At 35.8% G+C, this 25567-nt stretch overlaps 2 protein-coding genes across 2 annotated transcripts; both read left to right on the forward strand.

Moving 5' to 3' along the window:
- Positions 1 to 2333: 2333 nt before the first annotated feature.
- LOC113371330 (protein FAM200B-like) lies at positions 2334 to 2735 on the forward strand. Its single transcript, XM_026611958.1, has one exon. It carries the CDS (start codon positions 2334 to 2336, stop codon positions 2733 to 2735), a length of 402 nt encoding a protein of 133 aa, XP_026467743.1.
- LOC113371331 (zinc finger BED domain-containing protein 5-like) lies at positions 2732 to 3925 on the forward strand. Its single transcript, XM_026611960.1, has 2 exons — positions 2732 to 3439; positions 3620 to 3925. The coding sequence occupies exons 1-2, from the start codon at positions 2732 to 2734 to the stop codon at positions 3923 to 3925; spliced, it is 1014 nt and encodes a 337-aa protein (XP_026467745.1).
- Positions 3926 to 25567: the final 21642 nt, after the last annotated feature.

The raw sequence follows: 25567 nt of genomic DNA on the forward strand, positions 1-25567 counted from the left end.
ATAGACATAGAAAATACTGAATTATATTTGTGTGGACCACAAATCCTTTCATACGATAAATGGTAAAGGATTTATTATATTAATTAAAACTTTGGAAAACAATTACAAAATACCTTCTGATATTCATTTTGAAAAAACTAAGGAATGATAAATATCATTCGTTAAAAAATTAATTAGTCATCGACCTTAAAGTTAAACCTTTTTATAGTTTAACGTGCGACATATGGACCGACACTTTAAATATGACGAGTTACCTTGGAATAACTATTCATTATTTAAATAATAAATTTTTAGCATCGTCTAATTTAGAAACAATAAATTTATCGGAGAGGCATACAGCAGAATATATACAGGATAAACTAAAATCTGTAATACAGGATTGGGGACTAGACATAAATGAAGTAACAGCTATTATCCCCGCAACGGCAGTAATATGATATGGGTGCTGTGCGTATTTTTTTTTAATGAATAGAGAGTAACTGAAAAACACCAATCTTGTTTTGCACATACTATATTTAATTACAGATAAGGCACTTGCTGATTCTGATGTCATAAATTTTATTAAAAAAGTAAGAAACTTAGTCGAATATTTAACAAAATGTGTGGTAGCTTCACATAAGCTTGAAAAGGCTCAATGTGAAAGTTTACATAAGCCATTAAAGCTCATATTAGTTGTAAAAACAAGGTGGAATTCGTGTTACCACATGCCAGATTTTTTTTTTTAAATTAGTTCCATATGTCGCACAAATTACAATCAGTGATGCGAATGGGTCCCGTCATTGTATCAGCGGCTGAAATTGAAACAATTGGATTATTATCTAATGATTTAAAATTTAAACGATCCTTGAGCACTTGACGATTTTATTTTTATAGATCCAGCTTATTTATTTATATTTATTTAGTGCAGGTTCACATTGTTTTTTTTTTTTTCAAAATAGAAAGAATGTTTTATCCCTTTTTGCATAATTCTATAATCGAATCATTGATAGCCAAGTAAAGGAGCACCATCAAAAAATTAAAAGTTAAAATATTTTTATATCGGGACCTTTCTTTGGCTGCCGAACTACAGTAGTCGTTCAACATTCAAACGTGTCGGATCGCAGGGAGCATTTACCGTCGATACCATAAACACCACCTAAAACTCGCCAAACAGAAAACGGAGATGGTTGTCTTGACCCGACAAAAATGGTTTCCAAAACCATTCACTGTAGACATAGGAGAGACAACTTTGACGTCGACAAGGGCCTTGCGCCACCTGGGACTAATGATAGATGAGAAGCTATCCTTCCGTGAACATCTCGATAGTGCATGCATAAAAGCTAGCAAGACGGTATCCAACTTGTCAAGGATTATGGCTAACTGCTTGGGACCACGAACCCGAAAACAACGAGTCCTGCTTGAGGTAGTCCATTCTGTGCTGCTATACGGAGCAAAACATATCGGCGCAAAATAGCATCAGTGCAAATTCGAGGAGCTCTAAGAGTTACCTGTGCCTATCGCACGGTCTCTGAAGCAGCTGTATTGGTAATAGCAGGAGCACTACCAATTGACTTGCTAGCATTCGAGAGAGTAAAACTTTACGACGCTAGAATAGGTGGCGACAGCTTCAAAGAAACAAGGTCGAGAATAGAAAAAGAAACTTTACAAGAGTGGCAAAATCGATGGACGCCAGGAGAGACGGACAGATGGACGGCGCGTCTGATTCCGGAAATTAGCGTCTGGCTCTCTCGACAATACGGGGACACAGATTTCTTTCTGACCCAGCTAATGACAGGACATGGACAGTTTAATGCAGCGATTTCCAACCTGTGGGGCGCGCCCCCCTGGTGGGGCGCGGTGCAGTGCCAGGGGGGGGCGCGAAGCTCTTTCAAAAATATGGATGTTAAATGCTGAGTAAGTGTCAAAACCAAATCAGCAAAATGTATGCAAGTAATCTACAATTTTCGCAGCAATTTTGTCAGGACAAATGTAAAAGCATGAATATACTATACTTTTGGTGCATTCAAAATATTTCGTTTTTGCGTTTGTAGTTGAGTGAGCTGTAGGCCTATAAACAAAAGATAAACACTCGGATCATATCGAATATTCACGTGCTTACTCGAGACTAACTTAAGTAAATAAACAAAAGCATCCTTTTTATTCTGTTATCTATAAATCGAATTAGTTCATTAGTTGTGCTGGAGATACACGCGTTGATATATAGAAAAAATCATTTCTAAATTATTATTGAGTTAAAATTTATAGCTTTAGTTTTAGCACATTATTAGCCAGGAATTATTGTGAAAAGTAGTGAAAAAGTGATTTTCTTTGATTTGTTATAAAAACCGTTTGTAATGGATAAATACGTGACTGGGTTGAAAAGAAAATTTAATGAAGCAGAAGAAGAGGGTGGTGAAAATAATGGAAATGTTTCTTCACAAAATAGTAAAACTAAACATAGAAAATATGATCCAATGTACTTATCATTGGGATTTACGTATAAGATCATTAATGGTCAAGAACGACCAATGTGTTTGCTGTGCATGAATACTTTGGCCTCAGATAGCATGAAACCAAGTAAATTAAAACGACATCTGGAAAAAGTGCACGCCGATCATGTTGGCAAAACAAAAGAATTTTTCCAAAGAAAATTAGATAACTTAAATAAACAGAAAGAATCGTTTTCAAAAGCTTTGTCTGTATCACAAAAAGCGTTACTTGCGTCATACAAAGTTTCGTATAGAATTGCTAAATGAAAAAACCCCATTCAATAGGAGAAACTTTAGTACTACCAGCAGCTATTGACATAATAGCTACGATGTTTGGTGAATCATATGCTGATCAAATTAAAAGCATTCCGCTGGCAGATAATACGGTGGGAAGACGAATATCAGATATATCTGATGATCTTTGCGATCAGTTGATAGAAAAAATTAAATTATCTTCTTTCGCGTTGCAAGTAGATGAGGCTACCGATGTTGCTAATGATGCACACTTAATAACATATATAAGATATGTTATGGAAAATGATATTAGAGAAGAGTTGTTATTCTGTAAGGCAATTGAAGGCAAAGCTACGGCGAGTGAAATTTTTAATATGATTGATAACTTTTTTATTGAAAATGGTATTTTATGGGAGAACTGTGTTGGACTGTGCACTGATGGAGCTCCATCTATGGCAGGAAAAAATGCTGGTCTGCAGGCCCTAGTTCGAAAAGTGGCTCCTCGTGCAGTTTGGACGCATTGTATGATTCATAGGCAATCTCTTGTTGCAAGAAATATGGGTGAAGAATTACTTGAAGTATTTGAAATTATAATAAAAGTTGTTAATTTTATCAAAAATAGTCCATTAAGAGAAAGGCTTTTTGGAAAATTGTGTGATGACATGGGCTCAGAATACAAAGCACTACTTTATTATTGTGAAGCACGTTGGCTTTCTCGTGCTAAAGTACTTCAAAGGGTATTTGAGCTCAAAAAAGAAATTGCCATTTTTCTTGCTGATAATAAAAGAAATGAAGCAGACATATTTTATGACACGAAGTTTCTCGCAAAATTTGCGTATCTAGTTGACATTTTTAAAAGACTAAGTGATTTAAATAAATCAATGCAAGGAACTCAAATTCATGCTTTTGTTCAAAAGGACAAGATTACGGCGTTTATGAAAAAAATAGATCTGTGGATAGCTAGTATGAAAAGTAATAACTTTGATATGTTTCCTTCTTTTAAAACTACATGTGTTACTGATGATGAAATAGAAGCAAGTAAAGATCTTATTATCAATCATATGACTAGTTTAAGGAACCAATTTGCGCATTACTTCAAAGATCTAGATATGTCCAAATACGAATGGATTAGAAATCCATTTGTTATTGATAAATATGATGATTTTGGACTTCCAACGGCAGAGCAGGAAATGTTAATTGATTTATCTATTATAGCACATTGAAGCAGATGTTTCAGGACGAAAAGAATATTGTTAAGTTTTGGTTACAAGTAAAGGACGATTTTCCAACTTTGACAAATAAAGCTTTAGAAATTTTATTACCATTTGTGACATCCTACTTATGTGAAACTGGTTTTTCTCAGTAGCAGTATTAAAAACAAAGTACCGATCTCGTTTAGTGATAGAAAAGGAACTGAGAACAGCGATTTCTACAATGGAGCCGCGGTTTGAGAAAATTTGTGCTAAAAAACAAGCTCAACCGTCGCATTAAATTTTTAATATTGTGTGAAATATTATATCATTTGTTTTTATTAAATTTAAAATTATTTTTTTCCTATGATCCATAGTTATGTTTGTATGTATATTTTTGTATGTTTATTTTTGTATGTATGTATATTGTGCATTATTTGGTACGAGATTGAATAAATCATAATTTCAATTAAGTATATTTAAATTAAATTGTTAAAAAAATTAGGGGGGGCGCAATATTTTTTTCTTTCAAAAGGGGGGCGCAAGGAAAAAAAGGTTGGAAACCGCTGGTTTAACGCCTATTTTTTAAGATGGGCTTGCATAGCACTCCAATGTGCAAATACTGACCAGATAAAATCGACGACGCTGAGCACACGTTCTTTGAATGTGCTCGGTGGAACAACTATCGTAACAACGCCGAGCACATTATAGGCACCAGGCTCACCCCCTCAAGTCTTGTGACCTACACGATAAAACAAGAAGAAAACTGCAGAGCACCTTTTAAAGGACTAGTAGTCGAAAGCAGGCGTCGCAAGGCGCAGCACGGACTGGATTGATGTAATGCTAACGCGGTTCCAATCCAGTCCTCTACGTACCATCTGCAGGAAGAGAGGAGAAAGCAATAAATGCAATGAGAAATTAAATTTGTTTGAACAGTGCTACTACAAGTTTGGATATTGATGTCACACCAGATAGTTTTGACTTTTGGCAGTCACATAAAAAAAAGAGTGGGCGTAAGGATCACACGCGATTGAAGTAAAACTTATTTGCTACTGTATAAAATAGCAAATTTAAGTTGAGTAGAAATAAATACATCATATAAAAATTTTGAATAATGTTTATTAGTAATATGGTAACACTCGTGATGCACACATTTATCAGTGTCGTCAATCTTTATACACATTTATTTAATGATAAATTATATATTTATGATTGCATTAAAAATATGTATAATATTTACAAACAATAATGTAATCAAAGTCGTACTTGAAATATGACATAATCGTTTTAAAGTAATTGCTGATTAATAAATTCTATAATATTCATTCACACAGTGGATTATATTAAACAACGCCTAAACAAATATTGTTTTTGCAAATTAACTCATCCTGTAACAATTGTGTTTGAAGAACTTCATGTAAATAAAATTAAAATACATTCATTTACTGTTTGTATTTTTTTACTTTCTCGCTGACGATATAATCTCATTCCTTGAACAGCTGTAATATCCGTTTTGCCTAACAAATTGAAGCCATACTTTTATATTTGTTTTATTTATCAAGCCCTGCACATAGCTTGATCGATGAATCATTTGCTTTTTTATGTGAACGTTAATGCAATGATCATCATCAATATTACGAGGTAATAAATTAACCATATTATTAATGTCAACAGGCACATTTATAATTTGGCCAAACATTCCAAATTGTCTATTTGCATGTCGCAATCGTCTAATTTGCATGAAATACAACCTAGGTGAAATTAACCTTTCAGATACAGTATCTAGTTTAGGTAGATAATTTGGTATAGGTGAAAATACAAACCCGTTAAACTTACACAAAGTGGGAATTTTACCAGAATTTAATATCTTTCGACAAGCTTGACATCCAACCTGATTATTTGAATCAATATTCAAAAAACATTATTAAGAATTTGTTTTTGAGCATCATTTGATATTTCTAAGTCACTTTGAAGCCAAAATCGATCACATACAAAACATACATAGCCAAAGCTATCATTTCTTACGCAGCGCAGATTTTTCCTCAGTTTCATTATTGATTTGCGATTATTTGCACTACAATTATTTACGGGGGACGGGATAAAATATTCTTCCGATCCTGACATTTTTATTAACTCACGAATTATACTGCTAACCCATGTCGCGCCTAAAGAAGTTTTACTTCAAAAAATGTTTAGAGACTACGAGATAAATACAAAACTCAAGTGAAAGTCGACACATTTTGTTTTGTTTTTGACATATGATTTGACATTTGAAGTATTTTTTGTTTTGCTCGCAGACTAGATCGAATAATTGCGATAGCTGCTTACTAGCGTCGTAGTTTTCAACTTCACGTTGGCGTTTTCGTTGCATTTGTACGGATTTACACCCGTATCGCGCCTAAAGAAGTTTTTACACCCATGTCGCGCCTAAAGAAGCTTTACTTCAAAAATAGCGCCAGACAAAAAGGAAATAAAAGGCGTGATGAAATAGATTTATATCTAAATAATCCAGTCACGCCCTTAGCAAGCAACCCCATAGAATCATGTAAAGATATGAGGGAAATTGTTTCCAATTTATATAATAAATTTCGAGAATATGCCACCATTATAGCTACGACTGTACCAGCAGGAAGATTATTTTCCGAAGCTGATACTATATTGAATGAAAAGCACAACAGATGAAACCAGAAAATTTAAATAATTTGTCATTTTTAGCAGGACGGCCGGAAGGTTTTATGTCAAACGTTTTTGACAGATAATGTTCAATTACGTTTGATAGGATGTCTTACAATTAGAAATGACTTTGTCCTACGTGAATATTATTTAATGATGATTAAATTGTCGTAAGTAGTTTTGTTTGTAGTTTTATTTGTACACAAAAACGTTATTAAACGGGCCTCAAGTGTTACTATAAACTCAAAATATCAACTTTTTTGAAATGTTAATATGAAAACGCACTTTTTGGCATATTTTTCTTAAACACAGTGCTCTGAAAGATCTCTTTTGTATAATATAATATACTCATTGGTTTTTATAAAACATTTTCTAGGTTATATTATTTTTTATTTATGTTATTTAAATTCAGAACCTAAATTTGGTATTGATCAAATGGACATTTTGTCGAATAACATTTTACTAGTTATAATTTCCCAGAATTTATCGAAGAATATATAGTAATATATGAAGGTCCGGGGTTAAAAAGGTCGACCACCGATGTTTCAAAAATCAGTAAAGTTAAGCATTGTTTAACAACAATATTTAAAAGTAGAGGAAAAAAGATGTGTAACCAGCTATGACCTTGATTTGAAAACGGTAATCTTTGAAAATCCATAATAAAAGTATTTTCTTCCGTTGGTAGTTTTTTAGCATTAGTTAAAAATGTAAATATTTTGTAATATAACTTTAAAATTATAATAAGGCTTTAAACCTTTTTGCCACGTGCTCGTTTCAAGTTACCCCGCTCTACAATGATGAAGTAGAAGGCAGTTTACTGAAAGTAGTCAGATAATTGTTCGTTTGATATGTGTTATTTGTTGTGATATAAGCCCCAAAAAAGCAAAGGAAGTAATAGCTTTTGGTACACCTACATTCTTGAAAAATTCAGAAAGTTTTCTTTCTCTTTCGTTGGACCGTATAATGAGCAAGGTCACAAACGTCAAAAAGGCTCCGCTAATCCACGTGTGTATATCTCAACATATTCAAGGTATATCAAAATGTGTTCCAGGTGAAAGTTTTAAAGAACACCTAGTGGTTTTAAAGAACTAGAAAATAGAATTGTAGCTTGATAAATATTTAGCTAAAAACACCCCAGTGCGGGTCATGTCCAAGTATAAGCACAGGTCAGAAAAGGACATGACCGCCGAAGACCAAGACGAGATAAGGAAAAAGAACAAACCATCGCGAACAGGGAAGATGGAACGAGATGGGAGAATGTCCATCACCTACCCCCAGAGCAACGAGGAATGGGCTTCGACGGACCTCCAGAGTATAAAACCAGAGCCCCGTTCCAGAATCTGTCTCTTTGCGGATCAGCTCTCAGCGTGCCAATAAGTTAGTACACACAGTAGGAACACTTATTAAAGCAACTTGAGAGAGTCTGAACCGACGTTCCAAGTGGATATAGTACGTTGAGATACACGGAAATAAACACTCAAACGTTTGGTAACTGGCTCAATCTAGAAGCTTGGCTACGATCCTTCCAGCAATAGAAGACTTTAATAATCTTGCCTCTTGTCAGAACTTACTAAAATTTGTAAATATTTGTATATATATATATTTAAATACAAGAACACTACTCCAAAGCTGTTTAAGTTATTTTATAATACAAATATCCCTTTACAATTGGTGCCCAACGTGGGGCCAAGATAAGCAAGACGGAGTCTAATTCGAATAAAAGAAGATAAGCCCACGCAGCAAAATGAGCCTGACGGAAGAGCAGCTACAGCGTGTGCTAAGCGCTGTAGTACAGGTAAATACAGTGCAACAGCCGACAACACAACCACAGAAGAGTGGGAGCTTCGCTAACTGCGATACGCGAAGCAGAGATCCAGCCCAAGTGGATTTCTTAACAACGTGGCAACATACAAGGAAATAGAAGGGATAAGCGACAAAAATGCGTTAAAAGGATTACTGCTTCTTCTTACAAATACGGCTGCACTATGGTGGAAAGGGAACAAAGAGCAAGCAAAAGACTGGAAACACGCGCTTGAACTATTACAAAAAGCATTCTCACCGAAGAAGGCGCCATACTAGACTTACTTGGAAATATTTGGTAAGCATCAAGACGAAACCACGGCGACTGATCTTTTTGTGTGTGAGAAAAAGGTCCTATTAGCAGCTCTACCACCTCCAATACATACCGATGAACAACAGATCGATATGATTTATGAATTATTAAACATAAGAATCCGAGAACGGATTCCTCGGGATAGCTTCGAGACTTTCGAAGAATTACAACGGAAAGCTCGTGAAGTCGAACAAAATATGCACGAGGCATCAGTTATGAAACCCAAGAGCAACTCGACATACTCTAATCAATGTACATTCTGCAATCGGAGAGGTCACATGGCAACGGAATGCCGCAAGATGGCCAAAGCACAGAAAAATCCGCCTAGTAATGCAAGCAACCTCCTCAGATGTTATGGTTGCGGGAAATCAGGCGTAATTAGGAGTATATGTACAGTGTGTAACCCCGTGAAGCCAGCGAAGGACACGGAAGACATTCAAATATGTATATTAGATGTTCAAGAAAAAAAAAAAAAAAAAAGATGGACCTATGAAAGGAAGGCGGAAGCGGCAACCCAAAGAGTACAGGACACAGGCCGAGGGTTATTAATCCCAGTACCAGACATTGAAATACGTACAACAGCGTGCATGATTGCAAAACCTCAGCCACGGCCGGTCATACAAATCTTGATAAATGGGAGTGCCACTAACGCGCTTCTGGACACAGGGGCCCGACGAAGCCAGCTGAGCCACCAGATGTATAGAGATCTGAAAGATAATGGACACATATTCAGACTTGCACCGTTTAGAGTGACTTTAGCGATTGGCCGGCCCTACGACGACGACCTTCTGGTGACCCCAGTCGAGGTACACGTAGCGGAAAAGCGGCTGACGATGCAGTTCCTGGTAATGCCGACAGCGACAAGTAGTCAAACATTAATAGGTGTGGATCTCATCAAAGCCGCGGGAATGAAATTTGACTTCTCTCAAGATTTGTGGGGTCTCGCCGCAGACCGTCAACCCAGACGCGAATTCGTTCCCGAAAAGCAACTAGAAATACAGTCGAGGAACTCCTCTAGTAACGAGGAACTATCGAAGGCATGGGACAACGAATTCCATCGATTATTTAGAGAGAGAGTATTACAACCCTATGTGTACCATCGAAGCCACGACGCTAGAGGCAGAACGAGAAAAGAGTCTCGTTCAATTACTAAAGGACCACGAAAAACTGTTCAAAGAATCCGGCAAGCCTTGTGAAATCATCAAGCACCATATAAATACCGGCTCGCACCTCCCCGTAGCTACACCGCCATATCGGATGTCACCGCATATAACGGAATTACTGCGAGCCGAGATAAAAAAAATGATAGAAGACGACATAATAGAAGAGTGCGAATCGCCGTGGGCAGCACCTGTGGTGCTGGTACCCAAGAAAGAAGGGGGAGTGCGAGTATGCGTGGATTACAGAAAACTAAACTCGATAACAATACCAGATGCATACCCACTACCCAGAATAGACGACCTTCTACACGCGGCAAAGCAGACAAAATACATGTCGACACTGGACTTACGATCAGGATATTGGCAAGTCCAAGTAACCGAAGAGGTTCGTTCAAAAATGGCATTTACGACGCCTTTCGGCATATTTCGGTTCAAGAGAATGGCGTTCGGTCTCCGGAATGCACCCGCAACGTTCCAACGACTAATGGATCGATTAAGAGCAGGGCTCAAGGACATGCAAATATTTGCATATCTGGACGACCTAATAATATTATCGCCGACCTTCGAAAAACACATAGATGATCTAAAACAAGTATCTTCAAGAATGGGTACTTTCAACTTACCTTTCCAACTTACCAAATGAACCAAGACAAGTGCCAATTCTGTCGTCCCAGCGTTAAGTATCTCGGACACATTTTACAACCTGGAGGTATCCAGACCGATCCAGAGAAAATTGCAGCCATAATTGCTATACCACCGCCGAAGAATGTGAAGCAATTACTGTCGTTTTTACAAACATGTTCCTGGTTCCGGAGGTTTATCCCGTCATTCGCGGACGTAGCTCGTCCCCTGTCATCCCTAACGAAGAAAACAGCCGTATGGAAATGGGAAACGGGACAAGCGGAAGCCCGCAGAAAATTAAAGAAGTTGTTAACCACAGCACCTGTCCTGAAACAGGCAGAACACGGTACCCCTTTTATTTTGAGAACAGACGCCAGCGGCTATGCGATAGGGGCAGTTCTACTTCAGGGGGAGGGTTAGGAAGAACATCCGGTCGAGTACGCAAGCCGGCTCCTGACCAAAACGGAAATCAATTACTCTACCACAAAGAGGAAAGCTCTAGCCGTAGTTTGGGCAGTCAACAAATTTAGAGGCTATACAGAGGGATTACAAGTCATGATAACGTCGGATCACCAACCACTGAGATGGCTAATGTCACTACAAACCCCAAGCGGTCGACTAGCGAGGTGGGCATTACAGCTACAAGAGCATGATCTCGTAATAAAATACATGCAAGGTAAATTAAACGTCGTAGCTGATGCACCGTCCCGACTAGTCCCAGAGCAAACGGAAATAAATCAAACAGAAGTAAATCAAACAGAAGTAAATCAAATAGAAATAAATCAAATAGAAGTGGATTTACTCACTAAAGGTGCAAAACAGTTAAGGGAAAGTCAGTTAGAAGATGACTCCCTAAAAACTATAATCGATTTCCTAGAAAACAGCGAATCAGAAGAAGAAGCGCTACAATGGACAAACCGCGGATACGTCATTTCCGAAGGGGTTCTCTATCGTTACACCCCGGACAAATAGATTCCGAAGAGGCACAATGGGTTGTACCTGAGAAACAAAAATGCGAGATTCTGAAGAGGTACCATGACGATCCGACAGCAGGACACTATGGAATAGAATGTACCATCCAGCGAATCTCTTCTCGGTACTACTGGGACGGCATGAGAAAACAAATCACCAAATACGTCCGGACATGCACACAATGTCAAAAGTAAAAACCATCTAACCAGAAACCAGCCGGACTGCTGAGAACTCCGGTAATGAAACAGAGGTTTGAAGTCATGTCTGTGGACTTGTTTGGGCCGCTTCCTGAATCTCCAAACGGACAGCACTGGGTATTAATCATTGAAGATACGGCTACCCGGTGAGTCGAGCTCTTCGCGCTCAAAACCGCAAGCGCCAAGGAAATAGCGTCCACACTAATCAACGAGGTCTTCATGCGATATGGAACACCACGAAGACTCATATCGGACAATGGAACGCAGTTCATCAGCGCAGTAATGCAACAATTAACCTACTGCCTGGAAATTGAACAACGGTTTACACCGGTGTATCATCCCGAAGCAAATCCGGTCCAAAGAAAAAACCGCGACCTGAAATCTCGCCTAGCAATTTTGGTGGGAAGAGATTACCGATCATGGGCGGAAAAACTACCGGAAACACGCTTTGCTATGAACACGGCACTATGCAAAAGCACAGGATACACAACAGCTTATCTCACATTCGGCGCAGAATTACGCACGCCAGATAATGCAAATCGAGATTTAAAAGCAATCGTGGAAAAAGAAAATTTTGTGGCAGAAATCACACCACGCCTGAAAATGTTGGCAAAAACACTACAACAGGCAAGAGCAATTAACAAACGTGAGCAAGAGTACAGAAAAACGTATGCAGACAAGAAAAGAAGAGAAGGACCGACATACAAACCTGGAGACTTAGTGCTGATTAATACACACATGATAAGCAAAGCCAAAGAGGGCAAAACATCAAAATTTGCCCCAAAAAATGACGGTCCATACGTTGTACTAAGCAAGAAAGGAGCTACAACATATGAAATAGGCTCTAACACAGATAAAACGCAGATTATAGGAGTATACCACACATCTGCCCTGAAGGAATACAAAGGCAACGAAACATCCACCCCAATATACCCTGTAAGGAAACGTAGACGTCCAAAGAAGAATGCTGGACTACTCGCCGGGACGTCTTCGCGTCCAGAGGGAGAGTCTGTAGCATGATAAATATTTAGCTAAAAACACCCCAGTGCGGCCCATGCTAAGTACACAGTGTCGCGACAAGTAACGGTACGAGGGTCATTCAACAAGTACTTAGCCTACAAAAGAAAAACGAAGATTTTTGAAAAGCGGCGATATATTTTTCAACATAATCTCCTTCAAGCTCGATACACTTGGCCCAGCGATGCTCCAACTTTTTTAACCCGTCCTCCAAAAAATATGTTTTTTCGAGGGCTGCAAAATAGGCCTCCGTGGCGGCGATGACCTCATCATTTGACCTAAATTTTTTCCCGGCGAGTGATTTTTTCAGATTTGGAAACAAAAAATAATCGCAGGGGGCCAAATCTGGAGAGTAAGGTGGATGGGGCAGCAATTCGTAGTGCAATTCGACCAATTTGGCCATGGCGACGGCGGAGGTGTGAGCCGGTGCGTTGTCGTGGTGAAACAGCACTTTTTTTTCGCCAAACGGGGCCGCTTTTTCTTCAATTCCACATCGAATCGGCCCAATAACTCAGCATAGTAGCGCCCCGTGATTGTTTTAACCTTCTCGATGTAATCAATGTAGGTCACACCTTGTGAATCCCAAAAAACGGTGTCCATCACTTTTCCGGCCGATCGAACAGTCTTCGCCTTTTTCGGAGCACGTTCGCCCGGTGAAGTCCACTGTTTTGACTGCTCCTTGGTCTCTGGTGTGTACCAGTGAATCCATGTTTCGTCGACGGTCACGAAACGACGCAAGAACTCCGCCGGGTTGCGCTGAAACAGCGCCAAACACGTCGCCGATGTGGTCTCACGGTTGCGCTTGTTTTCCGGTGTGAGCAAGCGCGGCACCCACCGCGCCGACAGCTTTCTCATGCCCAGTTCTTCGTGTAGAATATGATGCACCGTTCCTTCTGCGATGCCTACAGTCTCAGCTATCTCGCAAACTTTCAATCGACGGTCTGCCAACACGAGATCGTGGATTTTTTTAATATTTTCGTTTGTAGCAGCTGTTTTCGGGGCACCTGGCCGTGGCTAGTCAAAAACTGACGTGCGGCCACGAACAAACTCGTTAAACCAATTCTTGACGGTCGCCATAGAAGGAGAAGAGTCACCGTACACAGCATCCAAGCGATCTTTGATTTCGCTGCGCGTTTTCCCTTCCAAAAACAAGAATCTAATCACCGAACGATATTGTTCTTTTTCCATTTTTGTAAAAGTGACTGACACGCTCGCTTTCAAAAGCTGTCAAAACAAAACTAATGCAGGGAATTGAATGAAACTTTGACAGTAGGCTACTAAAAGAACGTACTGCATGATGGTAAAACTCTTTTGTGATAGCAGCGCCATCGGGCGGTGAGGCTAAGTACTTGTTGAATGACCCTCGTATATGTGCACTTGTCGCTAGTAGCTGTAGGCGCACCGAGACGCATCGAGGCACACTGAGAGGGTAGTTCGACTGCGTGCGCGAGAACAGGCAAGCACGTCGGTTATGAGAGAAAGGAGATATTGCATGAGCACACAAACACAAATTGCATCATCGCGACGGGGTCATGTCCAAGTATAAGTACAGGTCAGAAAAGGACACGACCGCCGAAGACCAAGACGAGATAAGGAAAAAGAACAAACCATCGCGAACAGGGAAGATGGAACGAGATGGGAGAATGTCCACCACCTACCCCCAGAGCAACGAGGGATGGGCTTCGACGGACCTCCAGAGTATAAAACCAGAGCCGCGTTCCAGAATCTGTCTCTTTGCGGATCAGCTCTCAGCCTGCCAATAAGTTAGTACACACAGTAGGAACACTTATTAAAGCAACTTGAGAGAGTCTGAACCAACGTTCCAAGTGGATATAGTACGTTGAGATACACGGAAATAAACACTCAAACGTTTGGTGACTGGCTCAATCTAGAAGCTTGGCTACGATCCTTCCAGCGATAGAAGACTTTAATAATCTTGCCTCTTGTCAGAACTTACTAAAATTTGTAAATATTTGTATATATATATTTAAATACAAGAACAATACTTCAAAGCTGTTTAAGTTAACAGAATGAATTTAGATTTTCTATTCTATATACCGGGCATATAGTTCTTAAAAATTATCTGCTCAAAAAGTTATAATAGTAATAGTAATAGTTTTTGTATTGATTTGAATGTAACGGCTGACGGTGTCCATCCTGATTGAAAAAATTTGTAAGCGATTAGTAAAACTGCACAGAGAAATCATACTTATATACAACACACATGGTGTTCACGCCAAATAAGACATGACAAATACAAATACTATTTATTACTATACCATACAAACCATGTAAATTTACATTTTAAAATAAATTAGCATAATTTTCATTAATTAATTTTTACAATCAAAACGGTTGATATAGAGACATTAATTCTATCTGGTCCAAACGATCCGGATGCGATCATCAGTGCAAAGAAAATAATTAAAACATTAAATTAAACATTAAAATTTCAAAAAATTTATTTTTTATTATTTTATTATTTCAAAATAAAATAAAGTAAAAGTTCAAAACGAGATAGGGAGTCCAAATGTGGCGCTACACCTACGAACAAGCAAAGCAAACAGCAAACATATATCAGGTTAGTCAAGCATTCCTTCTTTTCAATCTTTCCTTATTGAATATTTAGAGTTTAATTCAATATGTGTCAAAATGGAAACGTCAAAAACTCTCAAAATGAAACAGCGAGTTATTAAATCACGTTTAATAAAACAAAACTGTGCAGGTAAATGTCGGAACTACCTGCATGCGTCTTAAATATTGCAGACATAAAACGCCTTGTCGAAGATGTGAAGCCTATTTTTGAAACCTTTGAAAATACCCTATTTAACATAAAAACATTACTAAAAGACGAAATTCAAATTATAATTTAATTGAAATTGAGTTAGATGATTTTCTTGAAAAATATAATAAATGCTTGTCAACATTACTTAAACTCAGTCAAGCAGCATCAAATAGGTCAGATACTAGTTCGAATAGTAATTCTAATGATACCACTGTAACAAATAATTCGAATAACATAAAACTGCCTCAAATCAATCTACCTCAATACGGCTCTTACTTAAATTGGCTACAATTTTACGATTCGTTTTATTCTTTGATTCATAATGATTGCAACATTTGTAATGCTCAAAAATTTTATTAATTAAAATCATGCGTGAAGGGGAGGCGGCAAACCTTATAGAATCTCTACCGACAACGGCCGATAATTATATAATTGCGTGGGATTTACTGTAAACGCGTTTTGAGAATAAAAAAATATCTGTAAACAATCACATCAAAAAATTATTCGATCATCCAGCCATGCATAACGAATCAGATAAATACCTTCGTAATCTAATAGACATTCTAATAAAAAAAGTTTAAAAATAAATGTTTAAAAATGTCACAACAACCCGTCGATCAATGCGACGCGTGCAATTAATGGAATTTGTGTATTACCAAAACCATAGACGATATAATTCAAACCAACAGACTATTATTAACTCAAGTGCTGAACAATAATTTTAATTTGAAATCATATACTATGCATTATTTCAAGGGCGGGAGAATGTTCACGCCAAATTAGACCTGACAACGTCGCATTCATTTTGTCTTGCAACGAAGCGTGGACAATTTTGCTTATCAAGATCAACTACAAAAGGGTTCTGTAAGTACCTGAAGAAAAAGGGAGTCTAGATATAGACCAAGTCGCGAAGCTATCCACATCAAATACCAATAATAATACAAATACTCAAATATTATTTTACCATACAAACCATGTAAATTTACATTCAAAAATAAATTAGTGTAATTTTCTTTAATTAATCTTTACCATCAAAACGGTTGATAGAGCCATTAATTCTAGCCGGTCCTTCAGCTATACACATTTCAACAAAAAACACATGGAATATCTATGGTAAACGATGCAGTGAGGAAGGAACTCTTGAAAATTGGCCAGTCCGGCTGTTTTCGATTTAATAATTATTTGGGTCAGTTATTAGAATCGATGCAAGGCAGTGGCGTATCTAGGGGGAAGCGGTCCGCCCAGACGGCACTTATTTTGGGGCGGCATTTTTTACATCTACTTATAATTATTAATAGTAACTTATGGATATATATATATATATATATATATATATATATATATATATATATATATATATATATATATATATATATATATAAGATCCCTCTATAATTCTTCGTTTAAATAACTTTTTTAACTATTTATAACAATAAGACAATAAATAAACGGAATGAACTTAACACGCTGTGCGACACAAATCTCTTCTATTTAGATAACATTTCCAAATTTTTTACAAAACAATAAAAGCGTTCGCGCAAAGGATTCACAATTCGTTCCACACATGTGCAGAATCTTGGTAAAAATATTTTTTAAAAAATGTCTTTCTCCATTACATCTTCAACCAGTCTACGAATAACACACTATCCATTTGTGATTTTTTCAAATCAGTATTTTGTGAAAATATTGTGTAATTTCAAGTTAATGTTTATAATACATAGCCGAAACGTATGGATTTAAAATAAATTTTTGAAAGAAATTCATGTTTTTTATTAATGTTATGCCCGATTATTAGACTTAATACATATGTCAACATCAAATTCAGAATCAGACATATATATATATATATATATATATATATATTGTTACCCAACGCTTAATTAGTTGATATTAATACTTAATATATTAGGAACATACTACGCAATGAATCATATTCTCAATTGTATTGCATTCACCATAAGAATAGTCGCTACATTGTAATAAGCATTTATCGATGAACTGCACACATCGCAGTAAGTCCTATGAACTGCGAACGGGTATGAACTTGACTTGCACTCACACATATAAAGAAAGAATTGATCATATTCAAAATCAAGGAAAGTCCCTTAAACTAAATGAAAAGGTTATAAAAAGCCGAAATGTAATTTTAAGTTGTTCAGTTGTGTAATTTTCGTGTAGGTATCTCGGAGTTATAAAAATGCGGGAAAATAAATGTTTACATGAAGAATATTGTGTTCAATTTGAACTTATTATGATATTTAGGGTGCGTTCCACTAAGCGCTCACAACGCTCAAAATACCCATTAAGCCGTTCCACATGACGACCGCGGTCGCTGTGATCGCGGCGAAAACGTCACTACTGACGTCATAACTTTCGCTCACGTCAAGCTCACAACGACCCATCTAAAAAGGTGGGTCGAAGTGGACGTTGTTGAGAAAATTTAGGCGCAATATTTGAAATTGTTTTTGAAATATGATATTTTGAACTCGAAGATGGCGACGGAAAAAATTATCTTATACGATGCTGATCGAGATATTGCTGTGGAAGCGAATGTTTCTCCGGCTGAAGCTAAACGTGCGAGGGCAGGTAAATATAATTACACTAAATTTATGTAATAAAATTAATTTTAGTCTATATTCAACAGCCATTATACATTTCTCTCATTTAACAATGATGACCTAACCTCATATATAATTAATGCCCATATTAATTGAAAAATTATTCCTTCTATGAAAAATTTATTTTGTTTGTAGACCAATATTTTGCTACAGAACTTTTAAGAACTTTAGTAAATCAAGATCCTCATAAGGCATCTACATCTACTTCTCATGTAGAACATGAGGATGCTGAATTCTACAATGAAGAATTTCTTGAAAGCAATGACGAAGAAGTACTTGGTAGTGAAGACGCAGGTGAACTTAACTCTGAAACTCAAGAATCTGAAGGTATATTAAAAATATAAATTCTGTTATCATCCTATTCTTAACATTTATTATATGAGGATGTCAGTTACATATGTGGTTTTTGTGTTTCTTATTAATAAATTACATTTTTTTCTATATGCAGGTGGAGCTTCTTCATACAGGTGGTCTTCACCCGCTGTATTACTCTTATTAGAGACTTACAGATCCATGGAACAAATACTCAATAGTGGGAAAATGTCCCATAAACAAGTCTGGAAAAAAATATCCGAGAAGTTGACAAAAAATGGTCATAATGTCACCGGACCGCAATGCTATTCTAAACTGCGAAGTCTGAAGAAAACCTATAAGTCAACTAAGGATCATAATAACAAATCGGGAAATGATCGAAAGACTTGGAAGTTTTACGAAGTTTGTACAAATTTCTCAATATTCTGCTTAATTTTTCGATACAGTTAATTTTTCTATAATTATAAATAAATTAGTTTCTAATTATTGTACTATACTAGTTATAACTATTGTAATATATCTTGTAATTTTTGTAGATAATGGATGAAATATTTGGCAAAAAGGCATGGTGCGATACATACTATAACATTTAACGAAATTGGTTGATGAAGAGAAAAACTAATCGGCACCCAACATATTATTTGGTATCAGCCTTGGGATCGAAAAAATTTTTATAGTGAAAAAAAACTAATATGCATACCAACATATTATTTGGTGGCAGCGGTTAAAGAGTTAAAGAGTGTTAATAATTTTTGGTGACATTTATTATTTGGAGCCAGCGGTGATCCCTGGAAACACGGAAACGAGCAGAAAAAGACAAATAGAAAAAAACAAACCTAAGTTTTAACAGGACTACGATGATACAAGTTAGTAAAACATTACGTTTAAGATTTTTTTTTCAAATATTATATTTTTTTCGCTTTTCTTATACCAATTTTTTGTGTATCACAAATAAATATAAAAATGAATTATAATAACGAAACGACGCGTATCAACGAAACTAACATAGTGATGTATTAAACATAATATATAACGATAATAAATTATATGTTCAAATCGCGCTTACGTTAATACCTAATGCTAACGGAGATTCGAAAACTTTGTCAGCTTTTTTCTTAGCATGTGATACTTTAGCAGAAATTTGACGGAAAGTGAAGCGAAAAAATTACTTAACATTATTAGATTAAAATTATCGCCAGAATTACCAGCTAGAACACAATCTATAAAATTTGATTTTTGGAACGATTTAAAATATTACTTAAGGCAACAATATGCAACTAAAAGATCAATACCTAGCTTAATCACAGAATTAAATAGTTTGACACAGAGACATAACGAAATGGTAAAAAAATTCGATGATAATATAGAATAAATTTTAAGACAAATTTACTTTCGTGATATAAATATGATAGGACAAGAAGCAGCAGAAATTATTCAAATAACGTACATACAAATTGGAATAAAAGTTTTTGAAAACGGATTAAAAGAACCACATAAAAACCTAGTTAAATGTTGCAGATTTAATGATATTATAGACGCTATAAATTTTGCTATTAAAGAAAGGGACGACAAATCAAACTTTCTCAAATACTAGTTTTTCAGAAAATAGACCGAAATACTCATATTATAATCAAAATACATTTTCACAAAATTTTAAACCAATATGTTTTATTTGTAAAAAAACGGAACATAAAGCTTCAATGTGTTATTGCAGAAACAATGAACAAAATTTTAATAGACAAAATTATAATCATACAAATGAAAAATTTTGTAATTTTAGTAAACAAAATGGCCATTTGATAACTGAGTGTAATGATCCGAATTGTAGAGTATCTAAACCTAATTTTTAAAATTTTCGTAATAATAATATGACGCAGCCACAAGAAACATGTAATTATTCGCGCATACATACAGAAAGCCGAAATGAACACAAACTATGGCAATAATCAACAAACTACTCATTAACAATACCAAATTTCAATATCTTCAACATCATCAAAAAATGATCCCGTTACAGTAACTAAATTCAAAAATTATGAGTTCATTTTTAGTTAACAAAACTGACAATCATGAAATAATTCAACTAATAACAACAAATACGAAACATTATCTTTGATAGATACAGGAAGCGACATTTCACCAATACAACTCGATCAACTAAATTTAGATTCAATGATATATCAACATTTGCAACAAGAAATTTCGGAAAAACGATAATTTATCGAAAAAACGATAAAAGCAAAACTTTAGGAGCAGTTTATTGAGAATTTATTATAAATGATAATAAAATTATAGGTAAGAATATTATATAATTTATTATAGATATAGAAGCGATTCAGAGTAGTAGAATGACTTTTCCGTTTTCTATACATGATATACTTAACCCTTTGAGTGCCGGGAGCCGATATATCGGCTCCTGCTACACTCGCGAGAAGTGCCTGAGCCGATATATCGGCCCGCGTCTCGAAGCGCTTTACTATTCGCATTGCGGGAGAACCCTATCTCAAAATAAATTTGTAATACGTTATAAATGATCTAATTTCACTATGAGAGAATTAAAAAAAATAGTTTTTCGTTTTAACTCTTTGTGGACGACGACCTTTTCCTATCGCTTGGAGGTACCGAAGTCTAACATAAACACCGATGGTATAGTACGGAAACTGCCTGGAAAACTGGAAAGGGTTTGCGTGGTGTGCAGCAGAAAGGATGGTGGCCCAAAGAGAAAATCACGCACAGTTTGCAATAAGTGCAACAAAGGATTGCATGGAGTGTGCATTAGTAGCCACGAATGCTAAATAAATTATTTGTTTGAGTTGCAATAACAAAATTTTACACATTTGCAATATATATATAAATATTTATGACAACATAATTTTGTTTCAGTAATGTTATATTACCGATAACAATTACATATTTGTTCATTTTTGCTCCAAGCGACAACTTCGCCAGTAAAACAGGTGAAACATGGATAAGCTGGTTGCATTAAAAAACCCTTCGCTAATTGCTCCTAATTTATTGTCTAATTTCGAGTGTCCAATATGTAACGAACTATTTTATGGAACTGTGCAAATTTGCGTGAAGGGACACAGTGTTTGTGAGTCTTATATTAAACAATTGGAAAGATGTCCTATGTGCGGTATGTTCTACAAAGGAGGACGAAATTACAGTTTGGAACAACTGCTGCGCTACATGAAACTACCTTGCATGTATAATCATAATGGTTGTACAAAATATTTAGCAACAGTAAATTTCAAGGATCATGTAAAAGTCTGTGCCTACAGAGATAGAAAATGTTTTGCTGCATTCGATCAGAACGAAGACTGCCAGTGGACCGGAACAATAGAAAATATGGTCAAACATTTCCAAAATGATCACAAAGAATTAGTCATAGAAAATAAAAACTCATTTATTTGGGAATTCAACAAATCTGAATTTGGAGCAAATCTCGTCGATGATAAATACTTCTTATTTCGTTGCAAACTAGCAGTCGGTACCAGAGAATCATTTTGTTTTGCAATGGTACCAGCAATGGGTCTAATGAAGAAAACATCCAAGACATTACCTAAAAGTTCAAAATCCTACTGTAAATTAACTTTCAAAAATTTTCAAATTAAACACAAATCCTTCCAATATTGCGATCTCCTTGATAATTTCGAGTTTATAAAATGTAAACGTAACCTTGATGTTATTTTAAATAAACGTAATTTCTGTCCTGAAATTTTCACAGGTGCCATCGAATTTAGCGCAGAGGTTGTTGATATGTGAAACGTAGAAAATTTTGTGAACATGCGATAAAACTTAATTATATTTTATATAGGATTTTAATACTATTTTAGCCTTGATGGCCATTTATTTTTAAAATGTTTTTAATTGATTTAACCTAATACCAATTATATTTAATACCAGTTATAAATCTATTTTTATTTATAATACATGTTAATTTTATATGTTCAATAATACATATTTCGAAAGAGATAATCCGCCTGGCGCCTACCGTGTACCTTCAAGTTATGTTTTATTTTTGTTATGTAATATTGTTTATCTTGTTACAAAATATATTGGAAATACAAAGTATATACTTCATTATAATTGACCCATATAAAATTGTGGTAAAAAGAAGGCTGTTTGTATGTGCAAACACGTTTTGTACGAGAGAACTCAACTTTTACTTCATTTTTAAACATATATACCTTTGTTTTTACTATAATTCTCAAACGAGTACAAAAAAACTAGTGTCATTGTTTCGTTCTGTATTTCATCTATAATACGCAGCTTTTTGAATCATGTAAATATCGTTTCTCGTTTGGTTTTTATAAGCATTTTCCCGAACCCTTGTAAAACTGTGATATTCGGCCGGTTTTTCTCGCATAGGCACCTCCATTTCGCCCGGCACTAAAAGGGTTAATACATAATAAGTTATATCTTTATTATATATCCGTAGGGAGAATGAAACGAGTAAAAAAGTAGCGCGTCATTTAGAAAGAAAAATAAGAGAAAGGAGGAAATAGAGACTAAAAATACTGGAGCACTACTCAAATATTTCCCCAATAAGCCAACTTCTAGTTCTTTTAGTATTGTTGCCTTGTCTTCGAAGGCGAAAAAGCATTTTCAAATGTTATTCAAGAAGAAAGTCCTGCTTTACACACTAGCAAAGAAGTAGCAAGTTCATCAAGTTCTGATGAAAAATCTGCTGCACAAATTATTCCGTCTATTTCTATGAAAATTATTGGATCATGGCCCAACAAAATTGACGACAATACAAGGGTAATGCTAGTTCGTCAAGGTCCCTTTGTAATTCAAAATTTGGACGCCGACTTCGGCAAAGAAGTAAAACGTCCGAATAATACAATCAAAACTAAAGGTGAAAAAAAAAGTGAGTCATGACTTTTTTTTTTTAAGTTTTGCCTAATGGCGAAAAGCTCTTAAGATCGTGGATGGTATATTCACCATCGAAGATTGGTGTTTATTGTTTCTGCTGCAAACGGTTTTTTTATGGAAAATGGTTTTAATAAATGGTGGAAACTTAATCCCAAAATCGATCAACATGAGGTGAGTCCACTGCACATTCGATCATATTAGAAATAAGAAATTAGAAATAAGACTTGGACATGGAGCAACTATCGACATTCTACAACAGCAGAATGTTGATCTAGAAATAAAAAAATGGAAGGAAATTTTAACAAGAATACTTGATATAATTAGATTCTTAGCAAAACAAAATTTGTCGTTTCGAGGACATCGTGAAAATGTTCATCAGGAAAATATCGATTCAAGGGAAAATAGAGGAAATTTTCTTGAGCTTGTTGACTTATTGGCTAAGTACGACCCAGTATTACGAGAACACGTAGTAAAAATTAAGATGGGTAATAAATATAGTATCTCTTATTTGTCACCAAAGATTCAGAACGTATTCATAGAGCTATTAGGAGGCGCAGTCAGAAGAACAATTGTGGATAAAATAAAGCAGGCTAAATACTTTTGTATTATATTTGACAGCACTCCTGACATTTCACACAAAGATCAAACCAGTCAAATTATTAGACATGTAGTTATTGATGGTAGTGAAGTCAAAGTTGTAGAATCATTTATTGACTTCGTAGAAACTAAAAGAAAAACTGCTGGTGAAATTACAAATATGATTTTAACAAAATTAGAAAATGATGGTTTAGATATAAAAGATTGCAGAGGACAGGCTTACGATAATGCTGCTGTCATGGCTGGAAAGCACAGCGGTATTCAAACTGATATCTCAAACTGATTTTAGACGTGAAGACTCGGTGGAATTCCGTCTATTATATGCTATAGAGATACATTGAATTAGCACCAATAGTTCATCAAATTTTGATGTTAAATACAAAAGCACCACCCACACCATCGGCTGTAAAAATGCAAAATATTAAAACATTGATTTGTATTTTGAAACCGCTCGAGTATGTAACTAAAAAGTTATCAGGTGAACAGTATGTAACCATTAGTAAAATAATTCCGATGGTGAACTGTTTGAAGACGCAGATTAATAATATACATATAGGCTGTAGGTGATGGTGAGGGTCCCCTTGGAAGGGTAATAGATACAATAAAAAAAAATTCCTAAAACAGATAGAACGGCGATTCGGACATATTGAAGATAATTATTTGATTGCAATGTCATGTTTCCTAGATCCGAGATTCAAGAATATCCATTTTTAGGACGCTAATGCTTGTGCAAAGGCAATTTCTTTACTGAGAAGATATATAACAACGTCTCCTAGTGTTATCGGCAGCGATCATGGCAGCGATTCCTCTCTTGAAACAACTTACGATTTTTGGAGTCACCACAAGAAATTAGGTCACGCGAAAAAGCGATGTAAAACCAGTTCTTCATCACAGTTTGAAAATAAGGATGAAATAAGCCATTATTTATCTACACAGGTTTCGCCACTTTCTTTGGATCCTCTGAAACAATGGGAAGATATGAAAGTTGTTTTCCCAAAATTATATAAATTGGCACGAGAATTTTTATCGATTCCTGCGACTTCAGTGCCCTCAGAAAGATTGTTTTCGAAAGCTGGAAGTACAATTACTAAAACTCGCAACCGCCTATCGCCAAAAAGGCTCGACAAACTTCTTTTCTTGAGCGATTGTACCGAGGAGGAATGGTTTTTATAATATTTTAGATTAAAAAATTGTGGCTTTACTTACAGGTTGTTTTTATTTATCCCTGCCTGAGAAAAGAACTCGATACTTTGAGGTATCGATACTTTTGTGTCGATTCTTTTACGAGTACGATACTTTTTTATCGATACTACTCATGAGTACAGTATCGATACTTTCTATTCGATACCGTGTCCCTAAATATGTACTTTATAATTCAAATATCGCGCCACTACTGTCAGTGTCGTTTTGTCCCACATTAAACAAGAATCCGCCATTTTAAGTTGTTTAGCGTAAAACTATGTAAAAAAAACTCTTCTTATCTGCAGAAAGCGAAACAAATAACTAATATATTTAGTATATTTTGAATGAAGCGTTTTATTTTTACCATAAACGTTTGGTCCATCTCACCGGATAATATATATTAATACCAGTGCTTTTCCTTAAACTAGTTAATGTGTGTTTATTTATACTTGTTTGACGTCATTAACCTACAAGACACACGTTATTGTTTTTGCATCTCCTAATATTGAAATCCACGTGGCTTTACAATTCCTCGGCAATTGCAAAAGCA

Source organism: Ctenocephalides felis, unplaced genomic scaffold (assembly GCF_003426905.1).
Source record: "Ctenocephalides felis isolate EL2017-DRISC unplaced genomic scaffold, ASM342690v1 CF-g0.4_SCAFFOLD_01492, whole genome shotgun sequence".
NCBI classification, from domain to species: domain Eukaryota; kingdom Metazoa; phylum Arthropoda; class Insecta; order Siphonaptera; family Pulicidae; genus Ctenocephalides; species Ctenocephalides felis.